This window comes from Centroberyx gerrardi, chromosome 13 (genome assembly GCF_048128805.1).
Source record: "Centroberyx gerrardi isolate f3 chromosome 13, fCenGer3.hap1.cur.20231027, whole genome shotgun sequence".
Classification (NCBI taxonomy): domain Eukaryota; kingdom Metazoa; phylum Chordata; class Actinopteri; order Beryciformes; family Berycidae; genus Centroberyx; species Centroberyx gerrardi.
Window position 1 is genome coordinate 11,986,945 of NC_136009.1, and position 18,549 is coordinate 12,005,493.

An 18,549-nucleotide genomic window follows, 5' to 3' on the forward strand; every position below is an offset into this window, starting at 1 on the left:
GCTGGTTGTGGGACAGCACTTAAAATCACGCTGGACATAAACATGGTGACATAACACGCATTCTTTCTGGACTATATGATGCACATAACAGAAAATAATACACCTCAGTTGCACTTCACTTCATAAATGTAAAAAGCTTAAATAAGAAACAGCTTGGTCTGGAGCTGGACCTACCCAGCCTTACTTTATAGTTTGCGATGTGGTTTGGATTCGATTTGGCATAAAGCGCAGGCCAATGAACTTTGAGAACTCACATTTTTAAACTGAAATGAGACGTTTCTCTGTATTGAATGTACCAGATACCTTCGTTTATACCACAACAGGGACTGAGTGAGAAGTACAGAAAATTATGAATGAGAGATGAATGGAGGAATGAAAGGGGGAAGGGGAGAAAGGGAAGAATAAGTAGTTTTACATCTGCAGGCTTTGTACAGGTAGTTATAAAGCCTCTCAATGCAAACAAACACAAACAAAATTTGGCCTTCTGTCAGCCACAAGTAGCGTAGCCGCTTGCCAGATCACCACACCACCAGACATATGCCTGATGTGAACGTTTTTTCCTATTCTTGGGTGTTTTCCAGAATTACCGGACTCATAACGCAGGTGGAAGCAACAGTGCCACTGGCTTCTGAGAGATGTCCTTCCTTCCCTATAGGCAGCTATCATACAACTTGGCTCTATCTGGTTTCTTCAATGCTGGCACCGCTGTCTGAGGATGTGGTTGTGTTTGATGTTTATGGAGTGGACTACCCAAAGGAGGTGGACTGGATTCCGGAAGGTAGACTTAAGGCAATTTAGAAACAAAAACGGCAGCCTTGAACTGCTAACAATCACAATTAAGGTTGTCTGGAGGTCATTAGCACTGTGTACATGTTGGACTTTCGAGTTTACAAGTTACAGTGTCTCACCACATAAGTGCTCCACTGAAGAGGAACCATTTCAGTAAGAATGTTTGAAAGGAGAGAATTTTCCAAAGTAGGAAATGTTGGTGAGGTGCAGGGAAGGGAATTACAGTCTCCAAGATCCAAAGAACTCAAATTCTGGGAAGCTCGGGCGCTTTTATTCTCATTTGTTTGGGAGGAATCTGAAGCATTCACCAATTTGCCTTTGCTTTTCTCGACACATACCACGACCTCTGCCCCCACTGGGGTCACGGTGGTTTCTCTTTTCCCGGTCTCTCTGAGGTTATCCGGTGTGTGAAACCCGTGTCTTCACACTCCCATGACGGCAAACGGGGAAACAATGAGAACACTTGACAACATTGTGACCCTGAGGACTTGTATGTGCAACATGGGCATTAAGAGATGACATCTAAAGGAGATCACAAGGCCATTGGCCATTGGCCATTTGCAGGGACTGTGGGTGTTTGCCTGGCTAAAAGCTAGAGCAGGTCTTTTGTCCTGCCGCCGAGCACAAAGACAGACTAACTTACTGTGGGACATTCCATTTTGACATGTCAAAATTTCCTTTACATTTACATAGCTACTCGATTACTCACAAACTTGCTCCAGGGAGCACCACAAAAGGAATACCAATGTATAGGTCTGAGTGTTAATCATAGTTAGCTAGTTAGGTGACTCATTTTTGAAATACAACACTGATGGTAATCAGTGACATCCGGACCCTATGTTAGTCACTTGGTTCATGTTCCAAATCCATGTTTACAAGTATGTAAATGTTTATGAATGTATGTATGCATGCTACTTGGGGTTTCTGCACAGATGTTGGGCTGAAAAAGAGCCATATAGCTGCTATTTCTGTCTTACTCTGTGTCCTCGGTGATAGAGTTACAATTGAGCTATTGGGCTAGAACCACAGCCTGTAAACTGAAAAACCCATGCATCACAGCAGACTAACACAACAAAGCAAAATTAAACTTGGTTACAGCATTGTAACAATAACAAATGCTTCATAACAACATCCTAGCAAGCGTGAGTTCTGTTGGAAGATTGTTACTGATGAAGAACTCTCCAGTTCCTCCAAACTGGGTGTGTGAGGCATAACTCAAATAGCCAATCTGTGGCTCTGGCCTTGAATTTAGTAGAGCTGCTGCTAAAAGATGCACTCTGTTTGTTTGTAAAATATTGATTTCATTGCAATATTTGGATACTTCTCAATTTTATTGAGCATCTATTCCTAGCTGTATTTCAGTTTAAGGAGCAGTACTTTCTTCATCAAATTCTCTTCATCTATCTGTGTATCTATCTGGCCTGTGGAGAGCAGTGAGAGCTCCTGTAAACAAACAGGAGAGATAGAACACCGACACTCCACCTTCGAACCCCGTGTTTACCACCAGCTGTATATCCTTCACTGGCCCTGTTTGAAAATATCCCCACATATACAAACAACTGCGGCTGTGTGTGCATGTACTATGGGTGTGCACTGTGCATGAGGGCAAAATCAAAATTGCACACATGGGGGGGGGGGGGGGGCGAGAAAAAAATATATAAATCAACAATCGCCAAAATCATGTTTGAGCACATTTGTAAACACTATCTAACTGGGTAATCAACCAGAAGGTTGCATATGTGGGGTCAGACTTTCAGTCAGAGTGACATGTTGTACATCCAGTCCAAACCATGTAGAGTTGAGGTAATGAGGGATTATGGAAGTTGAAAGCCTTGGATTAAAAAGCCTTGTGGTGTGTTGAGATTTCTACTGAATGCCTGCAGTATTGTGAGTGTATGTGTACTAGAGGTCTTCACAGGTCTAAAACGTGAAGCCCATTCTGAATGAGAACCGTGTCTGCAAACCTCAGATCTGATCAGAACTGAGGTCAGGTTCCCAAAGCCTGGCTTGGTCTGAATTGTGGCCTGGAGTTTACAACTCTTGTGTTTTTGTGTGTGCGTGTGAGGGAGGAGTGAGTGAGTGGGAGGGTATGTGTGTGTTTGTGAGAGTGTACAAAACATTAAATAACAGATTGGGAAATTGCCTCGCTAATTTGTATTCTGTTCAACCGTCCAAGACTGCACTGTAGGTATTTGTTAAGCCAGAACAGCAGGATAGTCAAGCACACTGACCGCTGGCTAGATGAGTCACTTGCGGCTGCATAACGGTGTGCCGCCCACCATCCTTCTAAAGAAGCAGCAAAAACACTTTCCCTTTCATACCTGCTGACGAAGAGACCTGGTGAAAAGGCCTTGCATTCCTTCCACCTGTAAGTGTGTACGCTACACAAAGAAAACCCCCGCTGGACCAACAGATGTCAAAGCTCCCACAGGGCAAGTTACATTAAGTCTCCCTCTGGGATGGACTAAATTGAGAGAGCAAAGGGAGCGAGGCTTGCTGCTATGTGGTGAGGATTAGCTGCCTGGAGTCCAAAAGCATATCATTTTCTAAAGCCGAATGTCTCTGCACAGTTGCTCATACCTTTATTGATGTATATACCTGACTGGTATTATCCTAGCAATAAGTGAAAACAGGCCGGATTAAAAAAAACACAATAGCGATGACTCGAAATGGGTGCAGACACACATGTATATATACACACAAACACTTATGTCTTTCATGTTATGTTTCCACTGCATTAGTCTGTGCCACTTATGGTGCTGCAGTAGTCCTAGACTAAGTCAGGTATCAATGAAGCTAGGATAACAGTCATTTAACAGGACTTCAGCTTCTTTGATGTTTTTGTAACATCCAGTTTCCATAGTAAACAGAGATCACGTTTCCAGGGTAACGTATGGTTTGGAAAGAGATAAATAAAAGTCACTATTTCTGCGCTTCCAATTGCATTTCCCAAAAACTTATAATTCTATTAATATCTACATGTCCTTCTTTTTCATTTGAGCAAAGGAATAAACACATCCAAAGGTAAACAGGCTAGAAAAGTGATGGGACAGTGTGTGTCTGTATGTGTGTGTGTGTGCTCTCTTGAAGTGAAAAGAGCCTCTGGCATCATTTTTCATCAGCAGGAATTCAAAACAGCGATGGGCCTCATTTGTCAAATGACAAACATTTAAAACGGCACTTTAAACTTGATACACTTACTACTTAATACACACAGTGGTCTCAAATTGAAGGGCAGAGAGATAGTCATCCAAAACCTTCTATACAGCCGCTGCCATCTAGACACACCAAAAAACACTTTTTCAACACTCACAATGCACTGTAATAATTACAAAACCAGTTTGTATGAAAAGTTAAAAGGGAAACAATACATTTACAGCCCTACAACTACAATAATCAAGACTTTCAGGCAAATAGACTAGGGGAAATATGTAATTACAACAAACTGCACTGGGCGACTGCAAGTGTTTAACAGTGTTCCTGTATTCATTCAGCAGTAAATGGCAACCTAATGTTTCCTCTGTAATCGTTTTGTAGTAGCGGTGGTGTGGGGTTATTTTGGTTTTGTTCCATATCCGCCCCAGTTTGGGTGCTAGTTCAGGTTGTAGGACTAATACTATTGGAATACTTTATTATAATAAATGCTGTACCGCTGGGCCTGTATTTACGCTTAAACAATTTCTGTAGCGAATGAATCAATAAGGGTCACCTGTCACACTGACCGGTGTAAAAAATAACAATAACATTTGAACGCCTCGGCTATGTAAACTCAAACTTTGTCCCTGCTGACCACCATACACTCCCTCTGACCGTGAGCAAACCAAAGCTCTGTATTAAACGGGCTGTTTGCTGATTGGCTGCGTGTTACGCCAGCTCTACACAAAGTGGTAGCATTAGAACTTCTGCAAACTTTTCTTCCTGTTTCTCCACTGCCTGGATGGTTAACACGCCTAGCGTTAGTTGTAACTTAACGTTATTCCGATGTGGCAACACACAGTAGTTGTGAGGCCACCAACATTTTTTTACAAATGAATTGTAGTGAGTTTTAAATTAAAACTCTAAAAATGCTCTTGTGTCTTTATTGAACTTATCACATAGTATGTGATTCCATACACAAAATAGCACTGAAAACAGGTATGTAGAGTGAGACATTTCTATGAAAAATGTATAGTCATTCAACTACTACAGCCATAAAAAAATCATAGGGAAAACACTGGCGCTGGCACATCTGTCAGTTCTCTTGTTCTACAATATTGTCATCATGGCACAAACCAGAAGACATTGAGGGGATTTTTCTTCCGTCCCCTGATTCGAACTCATGAGAAACATTCTTCCTTCCTCAGCAGATCAAAGAGGGCTGAGTCGGACGCCAGGGGCCAGATCAATTATCCCAGACGGCCATTTCCACTGTCCTCTCCCTCTGACACACCAGAAAAATCTGGGCCCTATCAAAGGCCGAAGGGGCCATCAGCCAGCCAACCGAGCCATTTTCCTCCATTTTACTTTGCCCTTACCTTCCACTGCTCATTTTCTTTTCCCCAGCTATTATCCCTTTCCCCTTATCACTTTATCCTTTCCATCTAATTATCCTCTATTCTCCCTCGTCCTTTAATTAGACTTCACGCCATTACTTCTTTCATTACTTCTTCCAACTTGACATTTTTGTGCCCTTACCCTCTATTCTTATTGTATTCTCATTTTCTGTTTTTTCGTCCCCCTTCACTCACTCTAGTATTTTGACAAATGTCACCTTGTAAAAATTCCTGCTGGCTGCTGGTCCCTGAAAGTCACACAGCTGTGCTGGAAGAGAAGCGGGTTCCCCAGTCCTAGGTTGCCCGATTAGACATAAGAATCCCTCGCCAAGAATGAGGAAAAAAAGCAGTTTAGCTAATCTGCCTGTATAGAACATTCCTTAAATACGCTACCGCCATTTTATTCACTCTTAGAAGAACCTTCACTAAATCCCCCTCATTGTCCTTGAGTTGAATGGACTCAAAACAATCTGTAACGGAGATACTAGAGACTGCTCAATAAGAAAGAAACGAAAGTGCTTGTGAGAGCTTTTTTAGAGGCAATGGATAGAGAGGACACAGGAGTCATTAAAAATGTCTGCTGCCTGTAGTGCTTAAAGAGAGATAAGGGAAAGCCAATTCAGTCTATCAGACAGACCCTGGCGATTAAGAGGCCAATTCGCAGCCTGTCACTCAACCGTGGCAATCACTAGCTTTCCACAGGACTTCCAAAAGAGTCCTTTGAAGGAAAAACATGTAACTTTTCGTTCTTAAGTAGGACAACATCCAAACCTAGGAGATTTAAATAAGGTAAGTGAGGAGTTCCCTTTTAAAAAATATTAATAATAAAATTAAAAAGAGTGAAAATGTGAATTTGCATTCAGTGTCTCAAAGGAATGAGACTAAAGAGAGAAAAAGAGAAGAAAAAAACCTAAAAGTGTGTTTACACTGTCATTGGTTTTTCTCAACTCTCCTTACCACATTAAGCATTCAGACTATTCAAAACATCCTCACTTTACAGTCTTTACATTCACATATACATGTTGGCCTCTTCGGCCCTTAATAAAAAAGGCTTACATTTTCAGAGGAAGGAATGTGCAGAATGTGATTCGAGGTTAGACTGCTAAGTTCAGATAAAAAAAAAACATGCATCTCAAATATTCAAACAAATCTTGACACCCACTCCAAGTGTTTCTCAATGTGGACACTACGCTTAACATCTGTGTCCAAAACTATAAGCGGTGAGTAACCATTCCTTTATCTTTAGGGGTTGGGAGCCAAAAACATTGACAAACCATCTATTTCATATTCTCAAGCTGTTGGGAATCCTTGAGGGAATGGTGGAGCTGGGGCAAAGTAATCAAACAGTGTGAGTCACTGTCATCAACAGGTCAGTTATCACTCTACTTCTAACAAAGCTCTAACCAACATCAGTGATGTGGGAGCTACCCATGATCACCAGTATTGTATAGTGCTGTTTAGAACCCATTATTTAAAAACAAAATGGAAGAATCACACTCTTCTGATATTCTAGTGACAAATCTATTATATCCTTACCAGCTTCTCCTTGAAGACCATCTGTCTGAGCCACTTGAAATCCAGTGGTTTGAAAGCGGAAAAGACGAAGAGCGAGTCTTTCTCGTAGCGCTCCGGCTTCTGGATGGCTCCCTCTGGATAGGTAATCCTCATGGTGGTTTTGGTCCCTACGTCCTTACCATAACCAGTTACTGGAGCCTCATTCAACCTACCAGCACAGAAAAAGATGAAACTCCATTAGAAATGAATTGGGATTTGTGTATCCAGGGAGTCCTGTAAAATACAGTCCCTGACACAAAGAAATTATAGTGCCCAGGATCCCCTTCAGCTGCCGTCCCTCATCAGCTATAAGCCTTTTAATGAAGTGTTAAGTACATGAGGTTCTACTATGGATGCCATAAACTGCATCCTGTTCATACCATTTTATGTTGTGCAATACTTTTTATTTTTTAGGAACCAATTGCTCAGGTTATCCTTAATCATTGTGTTATGTTGCATTAAGTAGTCTTCTCACCTCACTACAACGTCATAGTCATCTATGCGGGAACCCAGAGACTTGTTGGCCAGGATGCCCCCGTTGCCCACAATGATACATCTTTTACAGCTCAAACTGGAAGGCAGGAGTACCAGAGGTTAGAAGGGCTCAAGAAATGACTGATGGACAAAAACAGGGGTGCCTGTTGATGTGGGTGCGTGTGCATTTGATTTGTGCCCAGCAGTAATTACCTGTCCAGCTCTTCTCCAAGTCCATAGGTTTTGGTGGCAGTTAAAATAATATCTATGATTCTCTCTGCAGAGAAAAACAAAAATAAAGAACCACAAAGAAGAGGACAATCAAAGATAACTCAGAATGTCACATACACCACATTGCAATGGACAATATTATAAATTAACTTCTTAAATGAGAGTCCTAGTCTATTCAAATATTTATACATGTTATTTTATGGCCTAGAACAGTTTGTGTATAAATAAACTGTCAGGCAGGTACAGTCTGAGGCTGCTTCTTTTGCAATGAATGGGACTAATGTCAAAGCGTCTACATCCAAAAGATCTAATAACTAATCTTTAGAAAGTCAGTCACCTTTAGCATTCATTCTTTGTGGAGCAGTGCATCAGTTTTACATCACAGATTAGGAGGTGGGACAAACTCTTCTCTATTGTTCCTTGCAATAAGAGGCAATGGTAAATGTTCAGAATTCACAGATCGAACAGTTCTAGGGTAGCATAAGTTATTTCAAAAGCTGAAATTTAGTGGTATTCTCCTTTAAAAGATTAAGATGGATTAATTGAATAACAAACTGCCAAGGACTTAAACATACTGCTAGAGATACAGCAATCTAGGTGGTCTTTGGAGGAAAAGGAGGAGAGAATATCTCTCTCCATTTATTCAGTTACAGATAAGGAGTGACTAATCAACCCATAGCCATGGTGGTGATGGGAATATAGGGAAGAAAAAAAAACTGTTGTGTTCTTGAGAGGAATGAATCTGGGAGAAACAGATGTACAGAATTTGGGATGGTGTGCGAGTGTATGTACAGACTACCCCATAAAAGCACTCAGAGAGGAATGCTGTTTTCAAACAAGTACATTCTCCTGGTGAAGTGGGCGATGTTGAGCTTGTCTCCCTGCGCGGCCAGCACCCCTCTGATCGCGGGGTGAGAAACAGGGATGTTTAGCCATAGCACACATTCCTGCCATGTTCCACAGGGCATTCTGCTAGAGTCATGCTTCCAGCGTTGGAGATGCCATATATTTGCCTCTCCTCCTGACCTTTTTTAGGCCTCTCTTACTTGTAAATCACCTATCCCAACATATTACAGACTCCTTTACTTATACGGTAGTTGCCGCTATCCTTGATCCAAGTTATACTTGGAGTGCCATAGTGGGACTACTTGGGTGATACTACTGTGATAGCAGTTAAACCATCTTCGCCTTACTTCCATCACATAAAAGTAAACCAAGAGTCACACCAAAACTAAAAAAAAAATGAATGGCATTTTCATTGCACTCACTACTTCACTTAACATAATCACCATATAGCACATAGTCTATAATTGGTCTTCAAAGGGGGCAGAAGGAGCGAGGGAGAGAGAGTGTGAGAGCGAGAGTGAGTTAGGACAAGGCCTCACAGCAGTTTGGAAGACATATTACAGCCTCATTCACCCTGGCTAACGATCCTAATGATTAACCTGCAGAGCAACAGCCCATTGTTTGGATGTGGTGTCGATGTCTGGCATCAAGCATCACCCTGAGCAGCATAAACACAAGGCTGAGGACCACACCTGGATCCAAGAGGGTGAAAAGTGAAAAATCACAATGGGCAAGCTTCTCCTTCAGAGGGCGACATGGAAGCTAATTGTTATAAGTACCCAGGGTAAACACTTCAGCCAAGTATGTCTTGGGGTACAGCCGAAGACAAATGGCCGCAGGTTAAGACATTAGTCCAGTATACACTGCTCTCAAGGCGACAAAAATCTTTAGTTGAAACATAGAAGAATGCTGGAAGCGTCACGAAATACATATACACAGACACACTGCTGGGTGGAGTGCAGCCTAAACAATATAAAGAGGCATGTGACGAGGGAGTGGTGTTTGTTAGGCCTGCACTTAAGGCAGTGCTTTTGACTCAACGGGAATCGCATGAAGACTGAATGACAGACAAACTCTACTGGATTTGCGGTTCGATTAATGTCTTGAGGATGGTAGTAAATTAAGTAACAAAGCAGTATCCTGAAAGCAGCTGTAGAGATAAAGGAGGTATCATCTTTATTTTCAATGCTGCATTCACATTCACATGTTTTCAATAGGCCAACAATGGTTAACGCTGCCAACGCAGGAATAAAGTGCTGAATAAAGTTGAATTTTTGTAGGGTACCGTGGCAGTGAAGACAGAAGAGGTGTTGAAAATTGTAGCAAAATGGATGTACCATACACTTGTGCACCTGCTCTTGTCTCATCTTCCAGCAAAGATAAAGTAGTGAATCAGTAGTGAATTGGGAAAAATGTTTCTGGGAGAAGATGTAATGCCAAATTTTTGTTTGACTGAGCTATGCTAATTCCTTGATGAGCTTCCTATTCATTTACAGTGGTAATCACATTTAATACTTAATGCAAAATATAACCTATTGGACATTTTGAAATGATCAGCTTTTATTGTATCAGTGAATTTGTAATTGTTTTTTAAAAATCACCTTGGCACTTTGCCATTGCAGTTGGCTGACATCCCATGATGCCGACCAGTACGGCTTTTCTTTTCAGGCCACAATGTGAATACAGCATTCGAGTTCTGAACTAGGCTATGGTTGAGGTGTACCTTGGATACTGCTTGGCAACATAAAAAGTAAAAAATAACCCACCAATTTGGAATCCTTTGTGGCGTTCTATTCAAGATCCACACGTATCATCTCTCCACATGAGTACCGCTAAAAGGGAACCCCCGCTGCCATCGCAGTGCGTGGAGAAAACAGAAACCAGGTGTAGCTCTCACACAGGGCGTGCTCCTTTGATAGCCACTCTGTCAGTATATGTGTGTGTGTGTGTGTGTGTGTGTGTGTGTGTGTGTGTGTGTGTGTATGTGTGCGCGCGTGTGTGTGTGTGACAGTGGAGCACTTGACAGAGCACAAAGGTAACATTCAGTGTACCTTTAGAGGCACTTTGCTTGTAAGTATTGGAAAATTTGTGATAGAGCATGCCATTGAAGCCAACTTAATGTTAATGTTATCTCTCCAGTTCCCATGGCTTTATGTGCTGGCTGGATATTTAAGGTGCTGAGGGGGCGCGTTAAGGTCAGGGAACAAGCACAAGCGCTGTGTGTGTGCAGAATGGAGACGTGACAATCGGAGGGAGACAAGGGGTTTCCCTGCCCCAGGATAAGATCTGGCAACAAAAACACAACACTGATAGGTTTGGCAGGTATAATGAAGCTAATTTAACCAAAAAAAAAAAGGACAGTCGGAAAAACAAACATCACTCATCTGGCTTCTCAGGCAGGATCCATCAGATGCTTTTGGTAGTAACTGAAAGTTTTTGGCTTAGCCCTTATTTCAAAGCATGACTAACAACAAAGTGAGGGAGGTTGTTCTGCCAACTTCACCATCAGGCGTGAAAGAAAGATAAATCATAATGGGAAAAGGGACGAAACCATGGCATCCTCCACATTTGGACCATAATCAACCTTGCTTAAAATATAAAAAAAACATCATGTATTTGAGAAAATAAGTAAGGAGAATTGTATTTTGCCTAACTAGTCTCGCAGGTGATGTCAACACTTGAGTCTGTTAAAGGTTATCGCAAGTTACATCAAGTATGACACAGTAGTTCAGATATCTGAAGCCAACTGATGCCTGATGATAAGAGAAAAGGCTTGGCAGTCATCACTTGCCACTTGGTTTCATCACCTCTACTGAGCCAAGTATAATCTTAGCAACCCAGAACAAACTAGCTTCTGTAAGAGGAATACCATTTAATTTCAGCTTTGAAAGATTATTTCACTATGCAGTAGGGCAAGTGAGCCCATATTATTCTATTCCATATTATTCAGCATTAATTACCGATTCTCATTGCAAGAAAACAGAGAAGAGTTTACATTTCACCCAGACCCTTGAATGTCACACTAATGTACAGCTCCATAAACCACAAATGATGGAAAAGGCCATTGTGACAGAGCCCAAGATATTTTATAGGGATAAGTGTATCTTTTTTAAATTTGTATCTCGCAGGCCCACTACATTATAAAGGCAATGTGTAGTTGAGACAGACATATGTGGGTCTGTAAGAGCAGACATGATTCAAGCAAGGTACAGTAACTGATGTAACAAAGCTCTTTACCTTGTGTTTTGAAACCAAATGGAGGTAAGTAATTGCTGACTTTTGCTAGACGTTTGAAGTTCCGATCAAGAAACATGGGAGCTGGTTTCATGAACCTGCAATAAGACACAGCAGAGGGAGGGAGAGGGAGAGGGAGAGAAAAGAGAAAGAGAAAGAGAGATTTCATTAACTGTCAAAAAAGTACCATGTTGTATCATATTAATGATGACCTTTTCAAAGTAAACGCATTCCTGTAATCAACATCCTATGAGTGAGAAATTGTTTCATATTACCCAATAAAACCATTGCACACCATAGAATAAGGCAAACACATCAGGGTTGAGTGAGTGCTCAAGCAGACAACACAGTTTGGAGCCTCAGGGACAATAAATAACACAGTTGTGCGTTCTCTCCTCCCCAGAGAGAGAGCCCCTGTGGCCTCCCATCTTCCCTGCTCTGACCCCTGGGGCGGCAGTGTTAATGTCCTGGGCAGAGTTTAAGACACCGCGCGATAAAAGAAGACGCTTGTTCCACTGTCATTAATCTAATAGCGTCCCCACCTTCTGGCCCCTGCTACAGCTTCCCAAAAACAAGCGTGGCCTGCACACATGTTAGAGAGGTAGCTGAAAATAAAAAGGGGTAATAGAAACAGAGCGAGAGGCAGAGAGAGACACAGAGGGCGCCTGCAGTGCATACCCAACGTAACCCCCCCACCCCAGGGAAAAAGCCTAAATCACAGTTGACACACAGTTTTGATAATTGTGCCATGACAATATACTGATGCCAGAATGCTTTTCCTCAGATGATTTGGGGCCACACTGTTTCTACAAAGTGACTTACTGTGGAGGAAGTTGTTGTTTATTACCCCAATCAGAGGGAAAAGACACCCAAAAACAACTAAGTAAGAAGGAAATGAATACAGGCTTTTTGTTATTTGCTAGCAGCATGGCACAGATACCTTATACGACTCCAGGGAGACACAAGTCATCCTGCCACAGTAAAAACAAATTGAGTTTGGCTATATTGAAAAACACGCCTGTGACCGATAATGTTTTTAATGTCCCATGAACTGTTACTTCCAACATCGCCTCTTCCTTCTCCTGTGTGTGTCAGTATATGTATGTGTGTGTGTGTGTGTGTGTCCCTCTTTGATAAAGCACAGCTCTAAAATCAAAAGGAGCCATTTCCTCTCGGTCACGCCTGGGACCCGGGTGCTGGGCTACGTGCTGCTTCTGGAAGCGTGGCCGCGGGATGGATGTGTGTTTTTATGACCTGCTGTCAAGCTGGGGGACAAGAGAGGAGAGGAGGGAGCGGGCCAGAGCCCTCCTGACTTTAACGAGCATGGAGCTCCACGGCTATTTTTTTTTTTTACAAGATGCTCGGAAGGCTTTCACACCAGACTTGGATGGTCATTGAACAAAAAGAAAAAGAAAAAAAAAAAAGGAGGTAGTTGGATGGTGGGGGCCAGGGAGAAACCTGTTGATCTCAATGAGTATTTTTATGAAGTTGAAGCTGAATGGAAGCTTTAAGTTGAGAGTAAGAGGATTGCACTAATAACACTGTGTGAGATCTCTGTGGTGTTTACAGTGGCAGACCGCTTCAGTGATAACCAGACTGTCTCGATAGTCCAAACCACAACAAACCAGACCACCACCAACATAACTATTGCAACTTACAGTGGGGCTGATGGGTGGCTGCCACACACACACACACACACACACACACACACAGAGGGTTGTTCTCTCTCACCAACCATAACTAATGGCTCCCACAGCTGACAGACTGCACCAGCAATGGCATCTCAAACTGTGTAATCAAGACAGGACACACAAGCACAATCATCCTCCCTTGTTTCTCAATAGGCGTCTTGGATAGCTTGTTACCATAACACTGCCATGGCTTCCCAAATATATGAGAAGAGCTCCGAGGCACAATGACCAAACATGGCTGACATTACTGGAAGGCCTTCCGGTTAGCTTCAACCTTGTCTCTCTTCCAAGCTCCCTAATCGGTCTTTGATACCCTCATTATCCCCCTCTGTAAAGCATGGGAGCAGAGAGGGAGAACCAGAGGGGAAACAGTCACGTCTGGCTTTCTCTCCTCCTCACATCACCTGACAGAGGCACAGACACTCAGAGACTGCTGTCCTGCCAAAACAAACGGAGATTCATTAAACCTAAGACTTCAGAGGCCAAATGGGGCTATAAATATCACGGGACCGTCGAGAGTCCCTGAGCCCAGACCAACAGACAGTCACAGACATCCTGACAAAGCAGAGAGACGGGAGGGCTGCTTGTTGTTAAATAAAAAAAAGAGCGGGCTCCCAAAACAGGCAGCAGGCTGGGACGCATTGTGCTCATTTCCTTCACTAGGTCTATCTCTCACAGGCCGTATTTTCATAACCGCGCCGCTTCAAGTTCACTGCCAACACTTGATTTAGGGCTCCAATACAAACAGTTTTGGGTAGAGTGGAGGGGAGGGGAGGTGTTGAAAATAAATTGGATTCTGCAGGGCAAGGGCTTCAGAGAAGACAAACATGGAGGAAGCAGGAGATGATTAGAGGGGAGCAACGGGACCTCACTGCTAGAGGTTAAGGAGGATTTCTCTACCAGCTGAGCTATAGGCTACACCTATTTCTACAAAATGCTAACATTAGCATTAATGATAAATGTCAATTTAGTGGATGACAGCCGACTTGAGATCAAGTCTTTTAATTTTAATCATTAAACTAATTTGGTTTGAAATGGGTGAGAGATTAAAAAAATAATAATAATTTTAAAAAAAATCTGAGAAACAATGATAATGGGGTCTTGAATGGAGCCTGGATTACTATAACTCGCTTAGGCACTTATGTTCCATTAGTATAATTGTACGAAGTCTTCTCTGCACAAAGGGAAGAATGAGATCATGCTACCTGAATAAATAAATAAACATTTAAATATACAAATAAATGTTTACAATAAAACAACATTAGATATTCTCACACAACACAATCAAGCACACCCAAACGTAGAGTTTAGAGTCTTTGTAGGTTCAAACGCAAAGTCATGCACAAAAACGAATACACACACATACACGCAAACAGACACAAAGCGTGTCACTTTGAGCCATTAATCGTGCTTATTGACCTGTGTGTGACTGGGGTGAAGGTGGTAGTAATCAGTGGGCTCCCAGTGGGGGTTCTGTGTTGTACAGAACTTTGATCCGACACGTGCGGCTGATTAGAGGAAGTCGTTACGACAGAGGACATCGTTAACACGTAGCCCCTCAGATGGGCAGAGGGCAGTTCTTTAAAACCGCTTCTTCTTTTTCTCGTTATGCAGCACTGCAATTTACTGCCAACAGTGTTGCTGTTGCTGTTGTTTAGGGCTGTTTGTGTGTGTGTAGGAGAGTTCAGAAAGGTCAAGGGGCATTTTATGGAGTCAATCAATGAACAATTTATGCCATGTGCCTTGGATAGCCCCTTTTTTTAGATGTAGCTCCAAGTTTTAGGTAAGCTTTAAGTCATGTAGGCCTACATTCACACATACAAAGGTCATAACACCCACGCTTTTTTTCCATCCAGGGCTTAGAGCGTAAAAGTGCATCTTGGAGCAACAGATGCATTAGTTTGAACACTTATGCTTGGAAATGGTTTGGGTGAATCGAGCCACGGGGGCCTTGTTCCATAACTAGGCCAACTACTGCATTGAACTGCCACCGGCTATTGTTCAGCAATGCGGAAAATTGCCCCTCTATTAGCTTTAGCTCCAAGAATGCTAATGGGACAATGTGCTATAGATCGAGCTGAGATGGGCGGCAAGAAGAGCCACAGCAAGATCAAAAGAGCCAGTGACATCAGAGAGGGCCGTGGAGCGCTCTGTGGATTGTGTGGGCCGGGGACCAGGAAGCTGATGATGAGTCATGGCGTGCTGGACAGGAAGTTAGCTGGTGCCCTTCATAGAGAAAGCCTCTAAGGCCCTAGGATATGAGTGGGGAAAGATGGGAGACCTTGTACTCTCATCACAGAGGTTCTTTTGTGTAACACGGGGCTCACAAGGACACAGTCTCGTGTTTTTGTGGCGAGGAAGAGGATGATAGAAACATGAATGAAAACTCGAGAGGACTGCATGGGAATGTGGGAGCTTCTCTGTTTCTGACTCAAAACCCTTAAGGCTAAGTTGGCTTGAGTAGTGACATCATGCATCTTAGTATGCTTGAGTAACAGTTTTTGCCTTATCTCCTGTTGACATGCAATTAAAATGATTTGTTTGTGGAGCTCCTGATGAATGCTTATGTAGATTGTTAAAGTTCTTATGTTGAGTTTGAAAGAGTCTTCCTTGTTCCTTTTGATAAAGGACAGATGAGGACATGAAGACTATTAATATCCACCCAGTGTGGCAGAGTCCTGCAAACAAACAGAAATAATGAGGAAAGTAAAGGGCGATTCTTCTCACTTAGGATAGATGGTGGTCATCTTGGCTGCTGCGTAGCCTGGCTTGCACGCTCCTTCAGTGAGGTTGCCATACTTGTATGCCAACTCCGGTGGCCTGTAGATTAATGTGAAAGAAAGAGAATGAGAAACAACACGATAACTGATGATCAATTATAATGACCCGTTACTAAACCCCAAAAAACTAAGCTTGTCAAACACTCTGCTTGAGAGATATAGAAATCGGTTGCCAAGGCAGTCGGAGAGCTCAGCAACAGCTCAGCACATCACCTGTGTGTGGCATGACAAAGCAGGGGGCCCTAGTTCAAATAATCACACTGGCAGTCCAAAAACTAGAACCTCCCTATTACTACCATGATCATTAATAATCAGCTATGTGTCATGAATCCAATTCAAATAAACAGGAGAGGGGAGAGGGGCCCAGGCCCTAGCACTATGGGAGGCCCATCAACCAGTCATACAGGGTCAGAGTTGGAGGGAGAAAGGGGCTTGACTGGGGCCTGCCTGTGCAGAATTTGAGGTGCATCTATGCTGATATGCGAGTACTGCTAGGAATGCTTAAACAGTAGAAGAGAGAATCCTGTTTACTTGCAACATGTTTTCACCCATAAAGTGCCCTAGTTAGCCACTAAAAGGGAAGCAAATTGGTGAGAAAGTACACTAGGTGGCACTTTTTCCATCTGTCCTGACTACAATCAGGAATAAATTACATGGAATAGTGGCCAATCAGCATCACAAGACTAATAACTGTGGTTGGTGTTAAGATGGATTGCAATGTTGTATGCATGAGCTCTGATGGTGTAATTACTCAATGTAAAGGCACTGTAGGTATAATGTAAGAAGCCGTCTTAGATAACGCACACAACCCATGTGAAAACCACCTTAAAGTGTGTGCTGACATTGTGCTTATAGTGTGAGTGCAGAGTGTGGACAGACATGCCCTGTGAGAGCCAGGGTGGTGATGGCAGCGTATGATTATGAGCTGTATGTTAAAGAGAGCCAGGGAAAGGGCCTAACCATGGCGGTCTAGAAAAAGAGTGTCAAACCAATTCAGGGAAATATACACGCATCAACAGACATGTTGACACAATGACAGCCAACTGTGTAATGACTCAGAGTAGCATGTTCTCACCCTGACGGACCATAATTGCTCTGGAATAAACTAGATGACGAAAAAGCAATAACTGCATCTCAATTCACACAAATTTCAAAATGTATTACTCAAACCACAAATCAAATCTGCACAGTTGTTGCCACGATTGGTTAGAATTCCAATGAGATATCACATGTTTATTTGAAAACTCAAGTGAGATTAATGGGCAAAAGGTTTACATTTTCATATTCCATGTTTCCCCATTTATCAACCAAAATATGTGTGAAAAACTATTCCAAGGAAAGAGCTGTCAAACATACATCTCTCTAAAAAACAATCTACAACTTTGGGCCACAGATGCAGTACAGTGGCAGTCCATTCCTATATGCTGAAAAATCTAATGGAGTAGAAGTCTAACTGAGAACTGAACTGTTCCAGGTCTAACAAGTCACAAATATCCCACTCAATAAATGCTGGAGAATTGCTAAATGGGTGCCATTAAATGACAGAGGTTTTTACTAGAAAGTACAGGTGTACTCACAATTTTGTGTCCAGCTTCAGCAGAAAGCCCTGCTTATCATACACTGGAAAAGGGAGGCAAAGAGAGAAAGGAAAAGACGTATTACCACACAGGTCTACAAATCCTCTGGATAGAAACTACGGTGTGTCCCATGGTGGCAACATTAAACAGTATGAGCATAAACAGTGATCATCCAATCTAAGATCTAACATACTGTCAACCATCAGCTCACTGGCTGTAGTTGTGAGTCTCTCGCCATGTAAACAGCCTGTGCATTTTTCATAGGGAAAACAAAATGGCAAAGGCAAAATAAAGTTAAAAAGCAATAGAGTTAAAAAGGATTTGTGGTCAATCAAGCAAGGTTAGGGAGAAGCCAGCCAAAACAATCTGTTGAGTTTAAAATAAAGTTAGACGAGAAGTTGGGGATCACCTATGGACAACGTTGGGTGCTGTCCATAGGTGCCTCATGAAGCATTGAGTTAATGCCATTTAGAAGGAGGAGCACAGAAACCTACCTGCTTTTTCCTTAAATTGGATCATGTTATGTTATATCATGTTAATTCAGTCTGTAAGATGTCATTATATATTGGCATGACAGAGGACTAGATGCAACATCAACATGAACAAAAATAAGCATTAGTGGAAAAGAGGAAAAAGAGGACGGTATCAAAGTTACTCCTGTGGTTGTGGATGTTGTCTTCAGAGGGATGCTGGAGGAGAAAGATAAAGAAAAGGACAATGGGAGTGCATGATGGCTGGTTAGGGAAGAGTCCAAGCACTGCCCTGGAGGATGGGGCCTTTGCCATAGCAGCCGAGATGAGCGTGTGTGTGTGTGTGTGTGTGCGCGTGTTTCTGTTGAGAA

At 42.4% G+C, this 18,549-nt stretch overlaps 1 protein-coding gene across 2 annotated transcripts in view; it reads right to left on the reverse strand.

Moving 5' to 3' along the window:
• The window catches only part of st3gal3b (ST3 beta-galactoside alpha-2,3-sialyltransferase 3b), a 41,808-nt gene that overhangs the window by 13,712 nt on the left and 9,547 nt on the right, over window positions 1–18,549 (reverse strand). For both annotated transcript variants that reach the window (XM_071896341.2, XM_071896340.2), the window contains 6 exons: window positions 17,709–17,751; window positions 16,079–16,171; window positions 11,664–11,758; window positions 7,563–7,626; window positions 7,351–7,446; window positions 6,858–7,044 (listed from right to left, as the gene is read on the reverse strand). In XM_071896341.2, the coding sequence (XP_071752442.1) occupies window positions 6,858–7,044; window positions 7,351–7,446; window positions 7,563–7,626; window positions 11,664–11,758; window positions 16,079–16,171; window positions 17,709–17,751 (578 nt within the window). The remainder of the gene's footprint in view (window positions 1–6,857; window positions 7,045–7,350; window positions 7,447–7,562; window positions 7,627–11,663; window positions 11,759–16,078; window positions 16,172–17,708; window positions 17,752–18,549) is intronic.